This window comes from Camelina sativa, chromosome 12, assembly GCF_000633955.1.
Source record: "Camelina sativa cultivar DH55 chromosome 12, Cs, whole genome shotgun sequence".
Lineage (NCBI taxonomy): Eukaryota > Viridiplantae > Streptophyta > Magnoliopsida > Brassicales > Brassicaceae > Camelina > Camelina sativa.
Window position 1 is genome coordinate 18,873,434 of NC_025696.1, and position 17,973 is coordinate 18,891,406.

Below are 17,973 nucleotides of genomic sequence, written 5' to 3' on the forward strand. Positions count from 1 at the left end.
CTATAATAAATAAATAAAAAGTTTTTGAAATTTTTTCCCCAACAGTTTTGTTTTTTTTTAATGAGGAAGTAGCTCCTTTAGTTTGTGTGGTAGGTGATGGGAAATTTTGCTCCTTTTGGGATGATACTTTAGGCAGTTTTACACATGCTTGGGAGAAGAAGAACTTCAATAAGTAAACACAATTGCTATGTTATATGAAAAAAACTTCAATATCAGTGGCATTTTCTTTTTCTTTTTGAATTGAATCAATGGCATATATTTAGAAAGAAAAATATGATACGAATGATTATTCTTTTTATTTCTTTTGCTCCAATAAGAGTGATTATATTTTTCAAGATTAATTGATTAATCATGTTGACCCTTGAAAAAGAAAGAAAAAGAGAATTTTATACGCATTTATTGGATCTCATCGATCAACTAATAACTAACTCAGGAAAATATTAAGGCCAAGTCGGTCGGTCCACATCACTATTTACTTTACATCACCACCTTACACATTTTACCAAATCCTCAACCAATTTAAACAGAGTCCAATAGAACGATCTTTCGTTTTCTTTATTTGGTGTTTTTCAAAATTAACGGAGAAGAAGACAGACACAGGATTCATTCATGGCTTGTCTTAGGAACAAACTCTGTCTTGTTGCAGGTTTACTTCTCATCTACCAGAAGACAGTCACTTGCGATTTCTTATCTCCTCTTCTCGCTCCTATGTTTGGTTTGTCTCTCTTCCCCTCTTCCTCACTTTTTTCTGGTTTTTTTTTCTTGCTCAAATTTGGATATTGGTGGAATCATTTAATCCAAATCTAGATTCCGTAATTTTGTTAAAATTTTTTAGTTAAGTTCCTCTAGTTTTAGTTTAGGCATGTAAGTGTGATTCTGTTCAGATAATTAGGGTTTAACTCCCGCCGGGATTTGAACCAGACAGACTTTATTTTTTGTGTGACAGAAGTAAAGTATCTTTATGAGTAGTAACTAAAAAGTGATCTTGTTTGAAGGGTCATTCTCAAATTTCGAATTTAATACATTGTGACTTATTCTTAAAGTTGGTTGATGTAATTATTGTGGGGAAAAAATAAACAGATAATGTATGCAATGAAGTGGAATGTGGAAAAGGGAAATGCAAAGCATCTTCGAACACAACTTTTATGTATGAATGTGAGTGTGAAGATGGTTGGAAGCAGTTTGATCATAACCTCAAGTTTCTACCTTGCATCGCCCCCAACTGTAAAACCCTCTCTGTCTTGATCACTGGTTTAGTTTGGTTTTTGATCATATAGAGAACATAACTAACAAAGTATACATATTCATCAATTTAGGTAGCTTTGATCTAACATGCGGTGAAGCAGCTTCTCCAGCACAGCCCAAAACGCCTCCCAAAGACAACAATACTTCATTTTTCGACGGTAATAATTAATCTGTACTTCTCTCGTCTCATTCTTTCTTTAGGCCTGATCAGATTAGGTTGATATTACTCCTTCCCAAGCATAGAGACTCGAAACCTGAGACCTTGAGGCACACGTCCTTTAGAAGGTCCTCCTAATAAAAAACTAGTAGGGAACAAACGTTGGGTCTCTAAACTCATTTGCTTACTCGATTTGTATAGCTTGCCATTGGGTGGATTGTGGAGGAGGGTCGTGCAACAAGACAACTGCGTTTGCATACAGCTGTGATTGCCGTGATGGTTACCAAAATCTCATGAACATCACAACATTTCCTTGCTTTAAGAACTGTAAGAAGAACAGTTTTATAGTATTCTTATTGATTGAAGAAAAAACCAAAGAACTTAATCGGGTTTTTTGTTGTTTGGAAAGGTGCACTTGGAATGGACTGTTTGAATCTTGATATTCCTTTGTCAAACTCATCATCATCGTCTTCTCCACCTGCTCTGCCTGATAGCAGCAAGAATCAAGGTTTGTAACTCTTGAAAACGCTTGCGTCAATCTTTTTTGATTAAGATCTCTTAAGTATTAAAGAAGTTGAACTTTGTCTTAATTGCAGCAGCTGGATTGAATCTAAGAGGATCATCCTTGTGGTGGATAACTTTTCTGCTCTGTGTCTCTCTAGCACCATGGAGGCTTCTCTACGTTTGATCTCTATTACTTTAGGTTTCAAATTTGGTGTACAAATCCTTTATTATAGATGTTGCTCATGGGTATCTCCTATATAATAAAACGGAAGTACATAACCTTTTTTTATAGACTATATAATTTTTATAAGTTGGTTACAAAATAGATTATAAATTAAATATAGGTTGGTTCACAAAAAAGAATTAGAGATTAATTTGGTCAATCTGTGGGCTATATGAATACACTTAAGAATATTCCAAAGAATCTTCTTAAAGAGAATATTTCAATGATTTATACAATTTATAAAATAAAATCTTTAGTATTCCATGTATTGTTACAAAATATATATTTTTAGGTATAAAAATATATTGTTAAACGTTAAAAAAATAAAATTTTGGCAATTTATCACACTTAATCGTGATTTTCAAGATTTTATTGTGCAGTTGAAAATAAAATTTTATCTAAGCACGGATTATATTAAAAAACTTTCACCAAACATGTTCAAAAATTAAAATAAAAACAAACAACAAACATAACTATTTCTCATACATAAATTACAAAATTAACAATATAAAACTTACAAAATAAATATTTTTTTAAGTCATCATATTTAGCATATGATTTTATTGCATAATATTTTATCCAAAAAACTTTTAAAAATAATCATATAAATTATATTTTATTCTAAAATTATAATATAAATAAAAGAAATTTCAATCTATGCTTTAGCACGGGTCCTAATCTAGTCCTACTATATTAATTGGGAAGTACAAATATGAAACTAACCTTAAAATGTGTAAAAAATTACATTCAATTGCCATTAGAAAAACTTAATTAAGATTAATTAATTAATTAAGTAAATATAATTAATTAAAAACGAAAATTGGGTAAACATAAAATAAAATAAATTGTGTAAAAAAAAATATATTAGAATCAGAACTAATTCATATTTTTTTAAAAAAAATAACAGCTAAGATTCTAAAAATCTAATCGAATAAAATATATATAACCACAAATTTTATCAAAAAACATTTCCAGCACGAATTAATTTTTTTCTCAAAAATCTAATCGTAAAATATATAACAGTTCTGTTTAACGGCTTAGATTTTAAACATCAATAAATAAATAAAATAAAAGATATAGATATAGTATCTTATCTATTTAAAAAAAGTTATATTTTTTTTAGCCACACTGTTCTTTAGGAAAATAAAATTAAGTTAAAATTTAAATATATTCAATGCTTGAAAATGCTTATTCAAAGAGGTTTTTCAGAACCTTTAATAGCTATATTTAATTGTTTTTTTACATGTTAGTTATATATTTTTACTTACTTCACAACTATAGCAAGAATTGCGTTTAATTGACAAAGGTTTAAACAATTTTATTCATTACATGAAAGTGTTTTATTGACAGGTTTTCCAATAAATATTTTTAAAATACAAAAATTTTAATATAAACAAACCGAATTTTTAATCACAAACCATTATAAATAACATAATAACAAATTAAATTTATTACAAATTTTCAGTAAAAAAAAGTTTAGCCCGCGGTTTTCCGCGGGTTAGTACCTAGTTGTACTATTATTATATTTGATATTTATAAAATCAACGTTTTGAGAAATTTTAAAGTTCAAGATTTAAAAGTATTTGGAACACTCAATAGTCAACTAGTGAATTTTGGTAAATTTTTTCTTTTCCACATTAGTTATATTGTCACTCTCATCCAACCATCAGCAAACTAATTATTCTATTGCTAATAAAAGGAAGAAAAAACACCAAACATCTGACATTAAACTTTTAAGAGCATAACGGAAGCATCTTTCAGAATAACGGAGACTTTTAAGAGAGAGTACGTGAGACTTGAAGCTTTGAGATTTCAGATCCAACTGTTTTTTTTCTTCTTCGCAATATCAAAGTAGACGACTATGGACATTCAAGATGGAGTGTATTTCCCACATATCCACCACCATATCATGATGCCTTGGAATAATCTGAAGAAAGGTGATTGTTGTGGACGCTTGGAAGCTATCAGTGATGGCTACTATTGCAAAAGCTGTGATTTCTTCGTCCACAAGAAATGCGGCGAGTCCCCTCGATCTATCGAACATCCATGCCACTCCATTCATCCTCTTATGCTTCAAAGCAAACCACATAATATATGTGATTTATGTGAAAGGAGTATTGAGAATCTATGCTACCACTGTGAGATCTGTGACTTCGACGTGGATATATACTGTGTTAGGTACCCACCACCATTAGTTGTTGAATTTTCTGGGATGCATGACCACAAGCCCACCCTTCTCAAGGAGCGGACCAAGTTTTACTGTGCTGCAACATGTGGGAAGACTGGTCATGATAGTTTCGCTTACAAGTGTCATGAATGTGATTTAGCCTTCCATGTGGCTTGCGTATGGGACTCATCCGAGTTGAAACTCCCATTAGAGGTAAACCACTCTCACCACCCCTTGCACCCTCTTAAGCTTCTCACGGGTCGATCACCGGAGTATTCTGATGAAAAGTGTCGTCTTTGCGATATTAAGATTGATGATGATTCTTTTTATCACTGTTCGTCGTGTAACTTCACTTTGGATATACGTTGTGTCTTTCATCCACTACCACAATCTGTTCTGGAGGTGAAAGCGCATGATCACCAACTCACCCTTCTCCCAAGACTCGATTCTTTTACATGTAACGCTTGCGGACTCAAGGGAGATCGAAGCCCTTACATATGTGTTCAATGCAATTTCATGATCCACCAACATTGTCTTGCCCTTCCACGCATCATAAACATCAATAGGCATGATCACCGTGTTTCTCGCACTTCTGTTGTTGGTGTTGTGAACTCTACATGTGGAATTTGTCGCCATAAAGTGGATTGGATTTGGGGAGGTTATGTTTGTCAGCGGTGTCCTTGTTATGTTGTTCATTCGAAATGTGCTACTAGAAGAGATGTGTGGAACGGGAAAGAACTCGAAGGAGTACCTGAGGAGATAGAAGACATAGAGCCATATGTGGTAATAGATGACAATACAATACAACATTTTAGCCACAAAGAGCATTACCTTAGACTCCACGTTAATGGTCTTCTCTGCGAGGAAAACAAGCGGTGCAGTGCTTGCACCCATCCCATTTGTCTTCAATCCTTTTATTATGGTTGTATCGACTGTTGTTTCCTTCTCCACCAGAAGTGTGCTGAACTTCCTAGAAGGAAATGGCATGTGCTACACAATGAACGACTTACTTTAATAACAAGCACGACCAATTTCTTTGGCTGTCGAGCTTGTAATAAACCATCCAATGGTTTCAAATATCAGTATGGGGAGAAGACGTTAGATGCTTTGTGCGGTTCAATTTCTGAGCCATTTTTCCATCCAAGTCATCCCGATCATCCTTTATATCACACTGGAGCAAAAGGAAGGATACAATGCAATGCTTGCAACAAGTTGACATATCCTGCGCTCTCTTGCATTGAAAAGGGTTGTGGATTTTCATTGGGCTTCGACTGCGCCACTTTACCACAAGTTGTAAAGCATAGAGTTGACAGTCATCTTCTCTCACTTTGCTATGGCGACAAGGTAAGTGGGAAATGTTGGTGTGACATTTGTGAGAAAGAAACCGATCCAAATATATGGTTTTACACTTGTAGAGATCAGCAAGCTAGTTTGCATATAAAGTGTGTGATAGGAGACTTGTCAGGGCTCATGCCAAGAAGCACAATAGCGGTTTCTGGCATACCAAATGAGGTTATCGTCAATGATAGTATGTCTCGCCCATTTTGCATGAATTGTAAGTCGCGTTGCATGTACCCTCTCATCTTGAAGAGGCTTGGAACACCAGATGCATATGCACATCATTGCTCCTTTCATTGCATGGTTGCTACCGTACTTGTAATTTTACGAGACTTAGGTCTAGATCAAGATGTCTCTCGATTGGAGTAAAGATAAATCGTTCAAGCGCACAAATGTAACAAAGTATGTGAAGCAAGAGATCTTTGTTTAGATTTCTTTTTTATATTTCTTTCACAACTTCATTTGCATTACGTGTTTGATTTCCTTCGATGTATTTTGAATAGGTGTTTTTTGAGTTTGCTATTGAAAGGATCTTGCAGCTTCTTCTTCGAAAACGAAAAACCATACAAGAAACATAATGATGTCTCATCAATATTAGACTCTTTGGTCACTATCCATTGTTATAGTCCTCGACAACAACAAAACCAACAACAGGTTCACCACTTTTGAACTCGAGTACTAGCACAATGGTTGCAGTATTCAGTTACATATAACAATTGACTGTTAATTGATGTTAGTTTAATAGTTCAACAGATTTCCAGGATAAACAAAAAAAAAAAAACAGAAAACAAAACCCCAATGTGATTGATATAAAATGTACGAGGCATTTCCAGGATCAAAAAGCAGAGGAAAAGGCAAGATGATCAGGATATACCACAACAAATATAAAGTCACAAGCCATTACACCTAAAGGAACTGTATTTATCCCTCAGAATTGGTAATGGACGCCTTAAAACAAAAGCCAAAAAAACAAAAAACAAAACTTTCAATCGATTGGGAAAAAAAACAAAATAAAGGAAAATGCTCAGTGGAAGGAGAAGTCGTTTAATTAAGGAGAGCTCACGGTATAACCCACTGCTCTTCTCACACTCTTCGTGCTTTTCTCTCATCATTGCATCATCATCAAAACAATAACATAAAAGAAAAAGCCTCAGTGTGTGTAACAAAGTCAGATCATAGATTCAAAGAACCTCACTGAAATCCGCTAAGATAATTGTTTTTATCATCATCAGCTTTTTCATACCCCAAACAAAAACACATCCAATCCAAACAAAAAAACCTTCAAAACAAAACTTTATTCAATAATGGATTTTTAAAAAAAGACAAGATTTTAGTATGAAAGAAAGGGAGGTTAATAATATTCAGACAGCCAAGGGTTAATCTTCAACTACTGGGAGAAGAATCCCAGATCTGAAACTCTAGTCCATAAAATACACTTTTGTCATCACCATATCATCCTTACCCCCTTCCTTCCAACACCCATTCAAAAAACATATAACAAAAACACTATAAATCACCACCAGTTCATTATAAACAGAAACGAACAGAGTGAAAAATCTAAATATCTAGAATCACAAATTCATATTTCATACAAAGAGAGAGAGAGAGAGAGAGAAAGATGCTACGATTTTGCAGAAGACGAAACCATCATTATATATACACAAACAACACAAAGAAAACGCATCTGAGAATTAAGGTTTCCCTCGGCGGCTGCCAGTTTATTTAGGTTTTTTTTTTTTTGTTTTGTTTGTAGCCCAATTAAACGACATGGGCCATATTAGCTGGCCCAATCAAATTGTGATGATTTTAAAACGAAGGCGAGTAAAAAATCTGTTAAACTAGTTCTATCCATCACTCGACTTAGCTTGAATTGAGAGATTAGGCTGATGATTTGGAATAGTTTAGAGATAATTGGTGATTGATTTTGACTTGAAAGTGTTTGGAGAAGTGTTACGTTTTTCTTCTTTTTTTAAATGGTAATGACAGCAGAGGTTGCTCATGGATAAGGAGGACAGAGACAGATAAGGGTGAAGCAAATTATACAGTGAAGGAAGAGGTAAAAAAAACTGAAACCACAGCGATTTTGGAGAACTTGTCTTCTTACTTGTTCTTGATCATGGCTCGTTTCTACAACATTTACCTAAGGGATCCCAATTAATCATAGCTCTCTGTCTGTAACAAGCTTTCCTAAGTAGTTTTTGCAGTCTACTCTTATAACGGAATAGACCGCACAGGCTTTATATTTGTTAACTGACAGTTTTATTTACCTTCTTGGCTTTTATCTTTTGTCCTTAAAATAATGTTTTTGTTGCTAGTGAGATTTGTTCAGATTCTCAACTCAAGTGTCGTCTGTCTACTGTGAGAGTCTCATAAAACAATTGACCAAAGGGAAATACTCTTTGAGATTTTAGATTTTTTAGGGAACATGAAATATTTTGAACTGGTGTAGAATGCGATGGAACTGGTGAACCAAACATTTAACCGATTTAAGTGAGTTAATCAAAACAATCCCGATTTGATTATGCATATGTATATATTACCACTAAGTAGCCTAAAGCAGAGAAGCTCTCCTTCAATGTTGTGTAGTTTATGGAGGAGTGGGTTGGTGAAAGATACCGTACTGTGATCAACTCTTGGCTATACGATTTGCAATGTCTGTGACGACGGCAATAAATACGTATAATCAAGGTTTTCTGTTTTATACACATTTACTTAAATCATACTTGTATATGTTTCATATGAATACAAATGTACAACTTCTTCTGTATATCAATCACTTTGAAGTATGATCTTTGCATTAAAGAAGATAGGTTTGATATTGTTTTAAACATAAAATTAGTTGGGAGACTCATGAGAGATTATATAGTAAAGTTCGTTTCTGCAAGGTTATATATATATCAGTCTCACAGAGATTATATAAAAAAAAAATAGATTTTATGTTTGAAAGACTCTAGACTCTGAACTCAATTCCAAACTATTTTTTATTTTTATTATTTTGAGATGGAGTAGTGCCTCTACCAATCCCACTTTTGCTCTGCCAGCCTAAAAAATCTGACATGTTCGTCGACATTGAAGAATTCGACCGTGTTAGATCGACGAATGCAGGAATTGGAGCTCGAAGAAGGGACACAGAAAGCTTCAGAATTTGTGAGGAAAATGCTTTGATCTCCGATGTCTTGAGTGTAAACAGCGTTTCCTTCTTCGTCTAGCCTGAACACCATTATTGCTTCTGTTTTCCTTCTCGGAACACCTTCGACGATCTCTGCGGTCTTCCTGTACAACTTAACCATGAAAGTTTCACCGGTGGTTACTGACTCCACCAAGTGTTCGCTTGTGGAGCACGAATCCAAAAGGTCTCGTTTTGTCTCGGACAGCTTGGGAAGGTTTTGAAACCGCAAGCTCTGCAACTTTGGGTTGTTGCTAGGGTTGTGGAGATCCCATGATCCGGTGAGGTGGCCTCCAGAGCCGGCTATGCGAAACATGTCATCTTTCTTGGAATACATGACAGGGGAGGAGAAGAAGCATGGGTCTGTCATTCGGACGTTGACCCACTCGGAGTTGCTTTGAGCCGGTCTGCAAAAGCTGAGCTGAGGACCCAAGAACTTGACAGCCACAACACAGTCCTCTACTTCAGGGAAAGACGAAGACATGGCCACGTTGGTGATATATTGGGTTTGGCAATAAGGCAGAGTTACAAGAGGAGGCAGCAAAATGCGTTTTGGATCTGTGACACTGTTTATATTTACTTCTCGGAGACTCAACACGCCGTCCTTCAAAGTAGGTAGCCATCCATTGGATGGTCCCATCGTTCCCATTTCCGTATACAAATCTCTACGTAACTTGTCATCCTTTTCATATTCCTCATCCAACTTTCTAACCAACTCTTCAAAAGAATTGCCTGGAGTGTGATAACGATGACCAGAACTCCTAATGATGACTTTTCCGGGAACTTTACATGGATCAGCGCAGATCAAGACATAAGCATGACAGTGACTTTGCAACATCAACGATGAGAGGGCATTAGAGAGATGAGGAGAGGATCTCACCAACACAGGTCTTCGAAAGCAGAGCTTCGAGGGCTGATTGAGAAGCAAAGACATGAATTATGTTCTTAACGGAAAGGAAGAGAATTAAGAAAAGAAAGAAAACAGCCCTAATTGAAGAATTGGTGATCTTCTCCTCCTAAAACCCTATCCATTAATACAGAAGGATATGACTTGGTCACCAAGTCTGCACTAATACAGAAGGATATGACTTGCTCACCAAGTTTCCCATCTTTTGGATATTTTTCTTCCCCAAAATTCCCTCTGGGGATCATCTCCATTACACCCTGGATACTACTTGACTAATGGGAAAAATCATAAGAAACCCAGTCTGACCAACTCGTGGCTGCTAGTAATAATAACAAACAATCGGGTAACAAACAAAAAGTTTAATATAGTAACAAAACAATATTTCCTTTAAAAGTTTCTATTATATTCCTGATTTCCTTGTAGGCGTAAAAGTTTCTATAATCGGTCATACATAATATGTCTACTGATACTAGAGGAGTAAAGTTTGTTTTTTTTTTCAGCGAGGAGTAAAGTTTGTTAAACCGCTAGTTATAACTTAAGTTTAGCGAAGAGTTCTTCGTGTCTTGGTTTCACTAAGTTTGAACCCTTTTCATATACTGTATAGTATATTATATATATAATAAATATATTGTATCAAAATGTATAAAGTTTAAAATGTATGGAAAATATCGAAATGCCATAGTTTATCCACATTGTTTTAGACCTTCAAAATATAGTACGGACCTGCATATGTAACAAGAAACTGATGTCATTTAATAAATACGATTATTTTGTTTTCCTTAACTTAAAAGAATAAACAAACTGTTATTTTATTTTAATTTTCTGTTGGCCCAATCGGTAAGTACAATATGCGTTTGTGCTGGTGAAGAAGACCAAAGAAGGAATCTATATTGGTCTTTTTCCTTTCTTTTCTTCAGTGGCGTTGACCGTCATTATTGCCGTATCATTCATTTGACACTACAGTATTATTTTTAGGTTAAGTTAATCAGGTTTTTATTAATTACAAAGTGCTAAAGTGAACAAAAATGATAACTATTCTATGTTAATTGCTAAAACAAATATGTAAATAATCTATTATTTCTAATAGAACAAATAACATTTTCTTGTTTTGATAAAAGTGTGATATTTAAATATCAATATGTGTCTATGTCGGTTGTTTAACAATTGGACAATTTTTGGGTTCAGCCAGTGTTAGGGGTAAACTTCTCTTATTCACCTCCTCTTAATTAAAGAAATAAATTATCAATTAAAAAAACAAAATCTGTATATAATTTAATTTTAATTATAAACATTATATTATACTTTTTAATTATAACATCTAAATCCAAGTTACATTTTTATAAATCCAAACCGACATATAATTATGTTTAATTGTATAATTAAACTCTAATCACTCTTTTATAAAACTAAATTGAAATATAATTTTGTTTAATTGTAAAATCTAAACCCTAACCACTCTTTTATAAACCCAAACCGACATATAATTTTCTTTAATCGTAAAATCTAAACCATAACCACTATTTTATAAACCCAAACCGACATATAAATTTCTTTGATTGTAAAATCTAAACTCTAAACCCTAACCACTCTTTTGTAAACTCAAACCGACATATAATTTAGTTTAATTATAAAATCTAAACCCTAAAACCCTAAATCCTAACCACTCTTTTGTAAACCCAAACCGACATATAATTTCGTTTAATTATAAAATCTAAACCTTAACAACTATTTTGTAAATCTAAACCGACATATAATTTCGTTTGATTGTAAAATCTAAATCCTAATCACTATTTTGTAAACCCAAACCGACATATAATTTTGTTTACTTGTAAAAACTACACTCTAATCATTCCTTTATAAACCAAACCGACATAATTTCCTTATTAAAAAATCTACAGAATTTGTTTCCTTAAATTGTTTTGTTTTGAAAGCTCCCCACTGTGTTACTACCCAAAAACTCTCTCAGGCCCAATTATCGAGAAGTTTCCAATTTTTTCTTGCTCCGGCGCCGGTATAGCTCCGGCTTGCCGGCATTGGGTCTCTGTTTCTTTCTTCGCCGTCACTTGTTTTTCTTTCTTGCTTTTATTTCTTTGTTGGTGCATGCCTCAATCAATTCAAATCCCTCTTAATCATCCTCAATCCCTCTCTCTCTCGTCGAAGAGCCTAAAGGCCAGATCTGAAATACTTCTCGACTCGACTGATTCTTCCCGTCCGGTGTGTAGGACGATGATGTACGGTGTTGTCTTTCTCTGGAGAAGAAGATCAAGTCCGCGAGAAACCGAGATGGTGAGATTTACCCTGCTCCTTCCGGCGACCATGTCCCCACCGGCGTCTAGTGGTTCCAATCGGAACATCTTCTCGCCTGTAAGCCGCCTTTCCATCGCCATCTCTCTCTCAGCCGATGAGAATCTAGGGTTCCTGTTAATGGACCTACTTTCTCCATCAGGCCCAATAACCATCCTCTGGCCCAATACCAAAACCATTGATCCTTATGCTCATCGTTTAAAGCCCAGGTCTGTGCACTCAACCTCTATACGATTGCTTTTCCTTTGGAAACTTTCGATTAAATACCTTGAATTCCTGCTGCTGAATTTTGCTTGATCAATGCCTCTTGAACGATTTAATTCCCTGAACCACCCTCGACAATATATGACTAGCGTTAGATCCTCTATACCTAGTTCTGGATTTGAAAGATTTAAGTCAAGTTTCATTTCTTTAGTACCGATTATCTTTGCTTGGTCAAGACGAGGAAACCCTTGGTAGCAGAGCATTGGTTTCCATAGAGTGGCTTGATAGTATTGATTGTCGAGATCATTTTACTAGCTCTGTCCGGATGCATGTTTTGTATAATCATAACTACGAATCTGCCCTGACAGTTTGCTTGAATCCTTTTCCTACATACTCCGACTCCTTGTCCCACCTACCGCCATTAGATAGAAAGCTTGGGTCTGTTATTTTTCTCTAGGACCAAACCGATTACAAGCTTTGTGTGGAACTCATTTACCTCCATTGCCATATGAGGGATGACCCACCTGCTTTGTTACGCTTTGTTTCCCAATCCCGGCGATCCCCGGTTATAGTTTCTTCTGATCTGACAGCTTGTTTGAATCCTATGCTGAAACCATCTCATCCCTTGCATCACCCACCGCCTTTAGACCGAAAGCTTGGGCCTGCTGATTTTCTCATGGAACAAACCATGTACAAGCTCTGTGTGGATTTCATTTACCTACATTGCCATGTGAGGGATGACCCACCTGCTTCGTTATGCTTTGAATCCCATTCCATGCGTTTCCTGGGTTTAGCTTCGTCTATAATCACAAGATTAGTTCCTAAAAGCCTAAAAATCTTTGATTCCATGTTATTGAACCCCCTCCTGTTGGTGACAACCCTCTTAAATGTTCCCTCCATGGAACATCTTCCTACAAGCTCAATTGCATTGTCTGCTAGAGCCGCCTTTGACCACCCACTGGTGGATGATCTCATGAAGCCAGCCTTCAAATACGAATCCACTTTGGTTTCAATGGACTATCAAATATTGTAGCACTGTTTCAGTTTGTTACTTCCTTTATTAAGCTCATGGAACTCCTATCCCTAGCTCTTTTTATTTATCGTGATTCATGTTGTAAGAATTCATCTCCTGTTGGGGAATAATTTGAATGAAAATTCTATGTTTGATCAAAAAAAAAAATGTTTTGTTTTTTTTTTGTTTTTTTAATTTTGATTATTTTAACAATATGATATGACATGGCGTTTTGTTGTATTTTGATTGGTTAATTAAGGGGGTGAATAATAAAAGAGATTCACCCTTTATGGGTGAAACCAAGAATTTTTCTTTACAATTTGGTATTGCATCTATATAGGAACCAATAGAAGGGAAAAAAAAATCGTTGAATTCGCTGCAAAAATTATATCAACATGACGCCAAACGTCTTTTTTTTTTTTTTGTCAAACAATTGTCTTCATTAATTCAATATGAAACACTAGTATCAGTACAGAGAAGGAGCAACTTGCTAAAGTTTGAGACATTACAATAACACGGCAATCCCCAATGCCAAAAAGAAGTAAACAAGAGTTCATCGATTTTGGATCCAAGAGAGCTATGAGACCAAAGGCTTGGGAGCCTAAAGGCACATGAGAGATCATGGAAATCGAGAGTCCATCCTCAAAAGCTTCAAAGGACGGATTAGTTGTCATGGTCGTCATTAGACACTGTGACGTTGAGAGATGATTCAATGTGTTGGTGTTCATCGGGACGAAGAGTATCCGCAGTAACAGCACGGCAAGGAATCGGGTGACTATGTTGTTGTAGTCAGATAGGGGTTGCTTTAACATCCAAAGCATAGGGTTTGGATCATTCTGAGGAAAATCAGGAGATGCAGCTTGAATCCATGTGAGGGAGGAGGTTGGGGTACGATGCTGTAAATCATCAGATGACCAGCTTGATTGGTAGCCGTTAATGAACATAAGGCGTTCAAGATACAACATACCACTTTTGCTAGAGACAGTCAAGGAGCAAAGACCATACACGAGAATGCTTTTAAAAACCAAATTTGATCCCTTAGAATCAACTAAAGCCAGGTTTCGATCACAATTCATGAACAGCCAGAGCAGCAATGTGATTACCTTTCTCCGATGGAGTCTTCGACCATTGAGTAGAGGGCACGCAGACATAGCTTGACACTGGTACGACATGAGGGGTGATACAGAGAGTCTCGACTTTTAACTTTCCCCTTCTCGAGAAGAGCATATTAGTGCATACCGTTTTTGGGCTAATGGGCTTATATTGGACCCTAAATCCACTAGGGAAAACCCTAGGATCCCAAGAGAGAAGCACCATGGGAGTTGGTTCTGTCGGCCGCCCGAGTTTAGCGGAGATGGCTGCGGTGCAGGGATGTTCTCCGGTGAATGAGAGCTCGGCGGGGGTTGTTGGTGGCCGCGGCAGAGGTCGTCATTAATGTCTAGGTCCACTGGAGAAAATCCTAGATTTTGAACCGATTGACAAGATGAACAGAGACTGTGATAGTTGCTCGGGAAAAACAGAGAAGGAAGCATCTCCGGTGAGTGACAGAGCGGTGGGAACAACTGGTGCCTTCGGTTTAGTTCGACGACGAGATCTAGGTCCACTGGGGAAAACCCTAGATTCTCGATAGATTGCCGTAGAGAGGGATGGGTCGACTGGCTTCCCGAGATTTGCGAAGAGAGACTCTCCGGTGAGTGGTAGCACGGCGGGAGCATTCGATGGTTATGGTTTGGATCGGGAGAGATTTTTATTAGGGTTATATAAAGTTTTAAAAAGGGAAAAAATTGAAGAAAAAACTTGAAGTAAAACAAACAAAAGGGGCCAGAGAAGAGCTGAGTAGGAAAGGAAACGGTTTGGTCCCGACGCCGGCGAGCAACAGCTTCACCGGCGTCGGAAGGTGAGGTTGGGGGAGTGTCCTCGATAGTTGTGCCTGGGAGGATAATGTTTTTATTAGATGGAAATAGGTTCTTTGAACAAAATTAAAAAAGGCGACGCCAAACGTCTAATAGTGGATTATTTTTAATTATACAAAATTTATCAACTTCAGTTAAGTAATTCAAAACGAAATATTAATATTCCGTTTATTGATTTGTTAACAGATCATTCAAACAAAAAAGTGTTACCATTCAAACTATAGATTTCTTGTAAATTTAGTTCTACATCTTAAATATTGTTTGCTCGTGAACACGTTTGGTCATATGCACTATGTGGATATGAATGGTATTTCGAAAATGTGATTCCATTATTTTTGACAGTTAAAACATTTAGAAAATCAAATTGTAATTAATCTACTTTTTTTTTTTTTTAAGGCTTTCAATTTATAAACATATATGCCCAATGGGCTATTTCCGGAATAGGCCCATACAATTATCCGCTTAGGGCCCAATCCGATTACAACAAACCAAACCAGATAACAAAGACCAAAATTGACCCGGGTATACCAAACTAAACTGGTAGCTAACCGGTTTGAGCTAGAAACCCTAATCTGCAAAGGAGAACCCTAGTGCAGCCGCCTTTCCACTAAGTTGCGGATACTCGTCGGCCCAGGACCACCGGCGAGCCAGGAAGACGGGAGTCAAACAGAGACGGTGACACAGGACCATCACCATCCCGCCACCGTAGAGTTGTGAAGAGAAGGAAGAAGAAACCGATCTATCAATCCGGAAGCCATGGTTCAGTCTAATAGAGATAGAGTAGTAGGGAGTAGATCTAAACAGCCATCGACGGTGGCTTAGTCTTGCCTTTCCGGCAGTAGATCTCCCCCGTCAAACCACTGGCCGTGACAAAACCTCCTGCGTCTCCAGCCGTTCAGATCTAACCGCCGTATCTTTCTCATTCCTCGCCGAGAACTACCTTCTTCTAACAGCAAAGCCACGCCGCCGGTAGAGCTCTTACCGGAATCGTCCTGCGGAAGCGTCTCCTCGCCACAAACTCCCTTGATTTCGATTTGGTGACCTCGCCGGTAAGTGTAATGGACTACGGATGAAGCGCCATGGACCATTAATTCCTCCTCAACGCCGGAATCGCCGGAGGAACTTTCACTCGGTGCATGGAGTCGTGATCAGAAGGAGAGAAAGGAGGAGAGAGGAGAGAGCCGCGAGTAGAACTCACGCGCCCACCTCTCTTAAATTACGAGATTGAAGAAGACTAATTAATCTAATTAATCTACTTTTTTTTGGGGACAAATTTGTAGTTAACGGAATCACATTTTCAAAACATAAAGATGTGAACGAATGGCATATTCTTTATCCCCTATGTTTGATAGAGATGACATACTGATAAAAGATAATGAAAGTATGCATCTATTTGCGAAAAGATCTGCACGTCTAAAGGAATAGTCAAAACTGAAAACGTTTAAAATCGGGGCCTGGACTCTGGGCATATAAAATAGGTAGGAATGCATGGTGTCAAACTTTAATGATGCTGAAGATAGAGATTATTGTGGAGTCCCAACACATCCACCCATCCGCATAGCCACAAATATATTAAATTTCTCTATCATTCTCTAGTGCCCAATGGCCTCTTGTATTTATTGTCACGTCTATTAAATTCATATCAAACGTTTCTATATATGTGTCACTAAAGATATCAATGCGAAGTGTGTATATTATATACTATATATACATATTCATAATTGTAGTAATATAGTACTATTAGAATCTATGTTATCAGTAAGATATAACAGATTAACCACAAAATTAAACTTTTTCTTTCTGTATATTTATCAGTAAGTTATATAAATACTGTATATGTTTCTTTTGAATACTGATTAGATATGCTTATTATGTGTTTATATTGTAAATATATATAAATAGAAAAAGAAAGGGAAAAAGATTAGTAAAATGGTAGTGGTCATTAAGAGGGACCATAAGAAATCATGAGCTTCAGCTACATTTCCCATGGATTCCTCGGAACCACTTTTTTGTTCTTCTCTCCATAGATTTAATTAATACTAGTAACTAGTAAGGTTTAGGAGAGAGATATATAGAGGGTCTAGTGTTGAATTAATCAAAACAAAATCCAAAAAAAATCTGCAATGAATGGTTATATGATGATACATATGAAATAAATATAATACAAAATATCTGATAAAGAAAAAGAGTAGTAGTAGTACCAAACAAAGTAGTTGAAATCAGAGATCATAATAACAACAATCACAAACGCATGAAATCAGAACAGTCCTGCTAACAGCCGAGTGAGTGTGTCTGTTCCATATCAAGATGGGGGACCAAATTCTCCTGACTGAGGCGATCCTTTTTGTTCTCTACGATACACCTCCAGTCACACTCTTTGCTAATAAGATCACAAGTAGCCCGAATTCAAAACTCACATATAACTATCGGAATCTGTAGAGAAAACTTAGCTGTCACTAATGTATTAACATTGGTGGAGATCCTTAAACGAAAGACATCAATCTCTAACCTAAACCCACCAAAAATATATATTTTATATATCTTCTTTATCACCTATATATTATCCAACTTTGTACCACCATTTAGTGGAAATACATCACCACTTATAATTCATAATTTCATATACACCATTTTTTGTTAAATATACAAAAACTAAATGATTTTTGCAATTCTATCGAAAGAGTAAATGGTTCTATATAATATAGGGATATTTATAGATTTAGGGCTTTATTGGGCCAAATCTTTGAATTTAGGGACTATAGTCCATACTCTCATATTTAGGTATTTTTGGAGTGGTAAAAAATCAGTTTTGCCCCTATCTCTTCTTCGTCTT

The 17,973-nt window shown here is 36.2% G+C and overlaps 4 protein-coding genes across 5 annotated transcripts; 2 read left to right on the top strand and 2 right to left on the bottom strand.

Annotated features, from left to right (window-relative positions):
- On the top strand, positions 453-2,195 carry LOC104732162. 2 transcript variants are annotated; one of them, XM_010451698.2, is made up of 6 exons: positions 453-715; positions 1,081-1,224; positions 1,317-1,403; positions 1,604-1,729; positions 1,812-1,910; positions 2,002-2,195. In XM_010451698.2, exons 1-6 carry the CDS (start codon positions 610-612, stop codon positions 2,088-2,090), a joined length of 651 nt encoding a protein of 216 aa, XP_010450000.1. In that variant the 5' UTR covers positions 453-609; the 3' UTR covers positions 2,091-2,195. The 2 variants fall into 2 exon arrangements, with proteins under 2 accessions (XP_010450000.1, XP_010449999.1); XM_010451697.2 differs by having other exon boundaries at positions 455-715; positions 1,999-2,195.
- LOC104733642 lies at positions 3,991-6,003 on the top strand. The gene has a single exon (XM_010453210.1). The coding sequence runs from the start codon at positions 3,991-3,993 to the stop codon at positions 6,001-6,003; it is 2,013 nt and encodes a 670-aa protein (XP_010451512.1).
- LOC104732163 lies at positions 8,545-9,779 on the bottom strand. The gene has a single exon (XM_010451699.2). The coding sequence runs from the start codon at positions 9,732-9,734 to the stop codon at positions 8,649-8,651; it is 1,086 nt and encodes a 361-aa protein (XP_010450001.1). The 5' UTR covers positions 9,735-9,779; the 3' UTR covers positions 8,545-8,648.
- On the bottom strand, positions 12,930-14,701 carry LOC109127966. Its single transcript, XM_019233604.1, has 3 exons — positions 14,331-14,701; positions 13,701-14,202; positions 12,930-13,199 (listed from the first exon to the last, which is right to left on the bottom strand). The coding sequence occupies exons 1-3, from the start codon at positions 14,354-14,356 to the stop codon at positions 12,930-12,932; spliced, it is 798 nt and encodes a 265-aa protein (XP_019089149.1). The 5' UTR covers positions 14,357-14,701.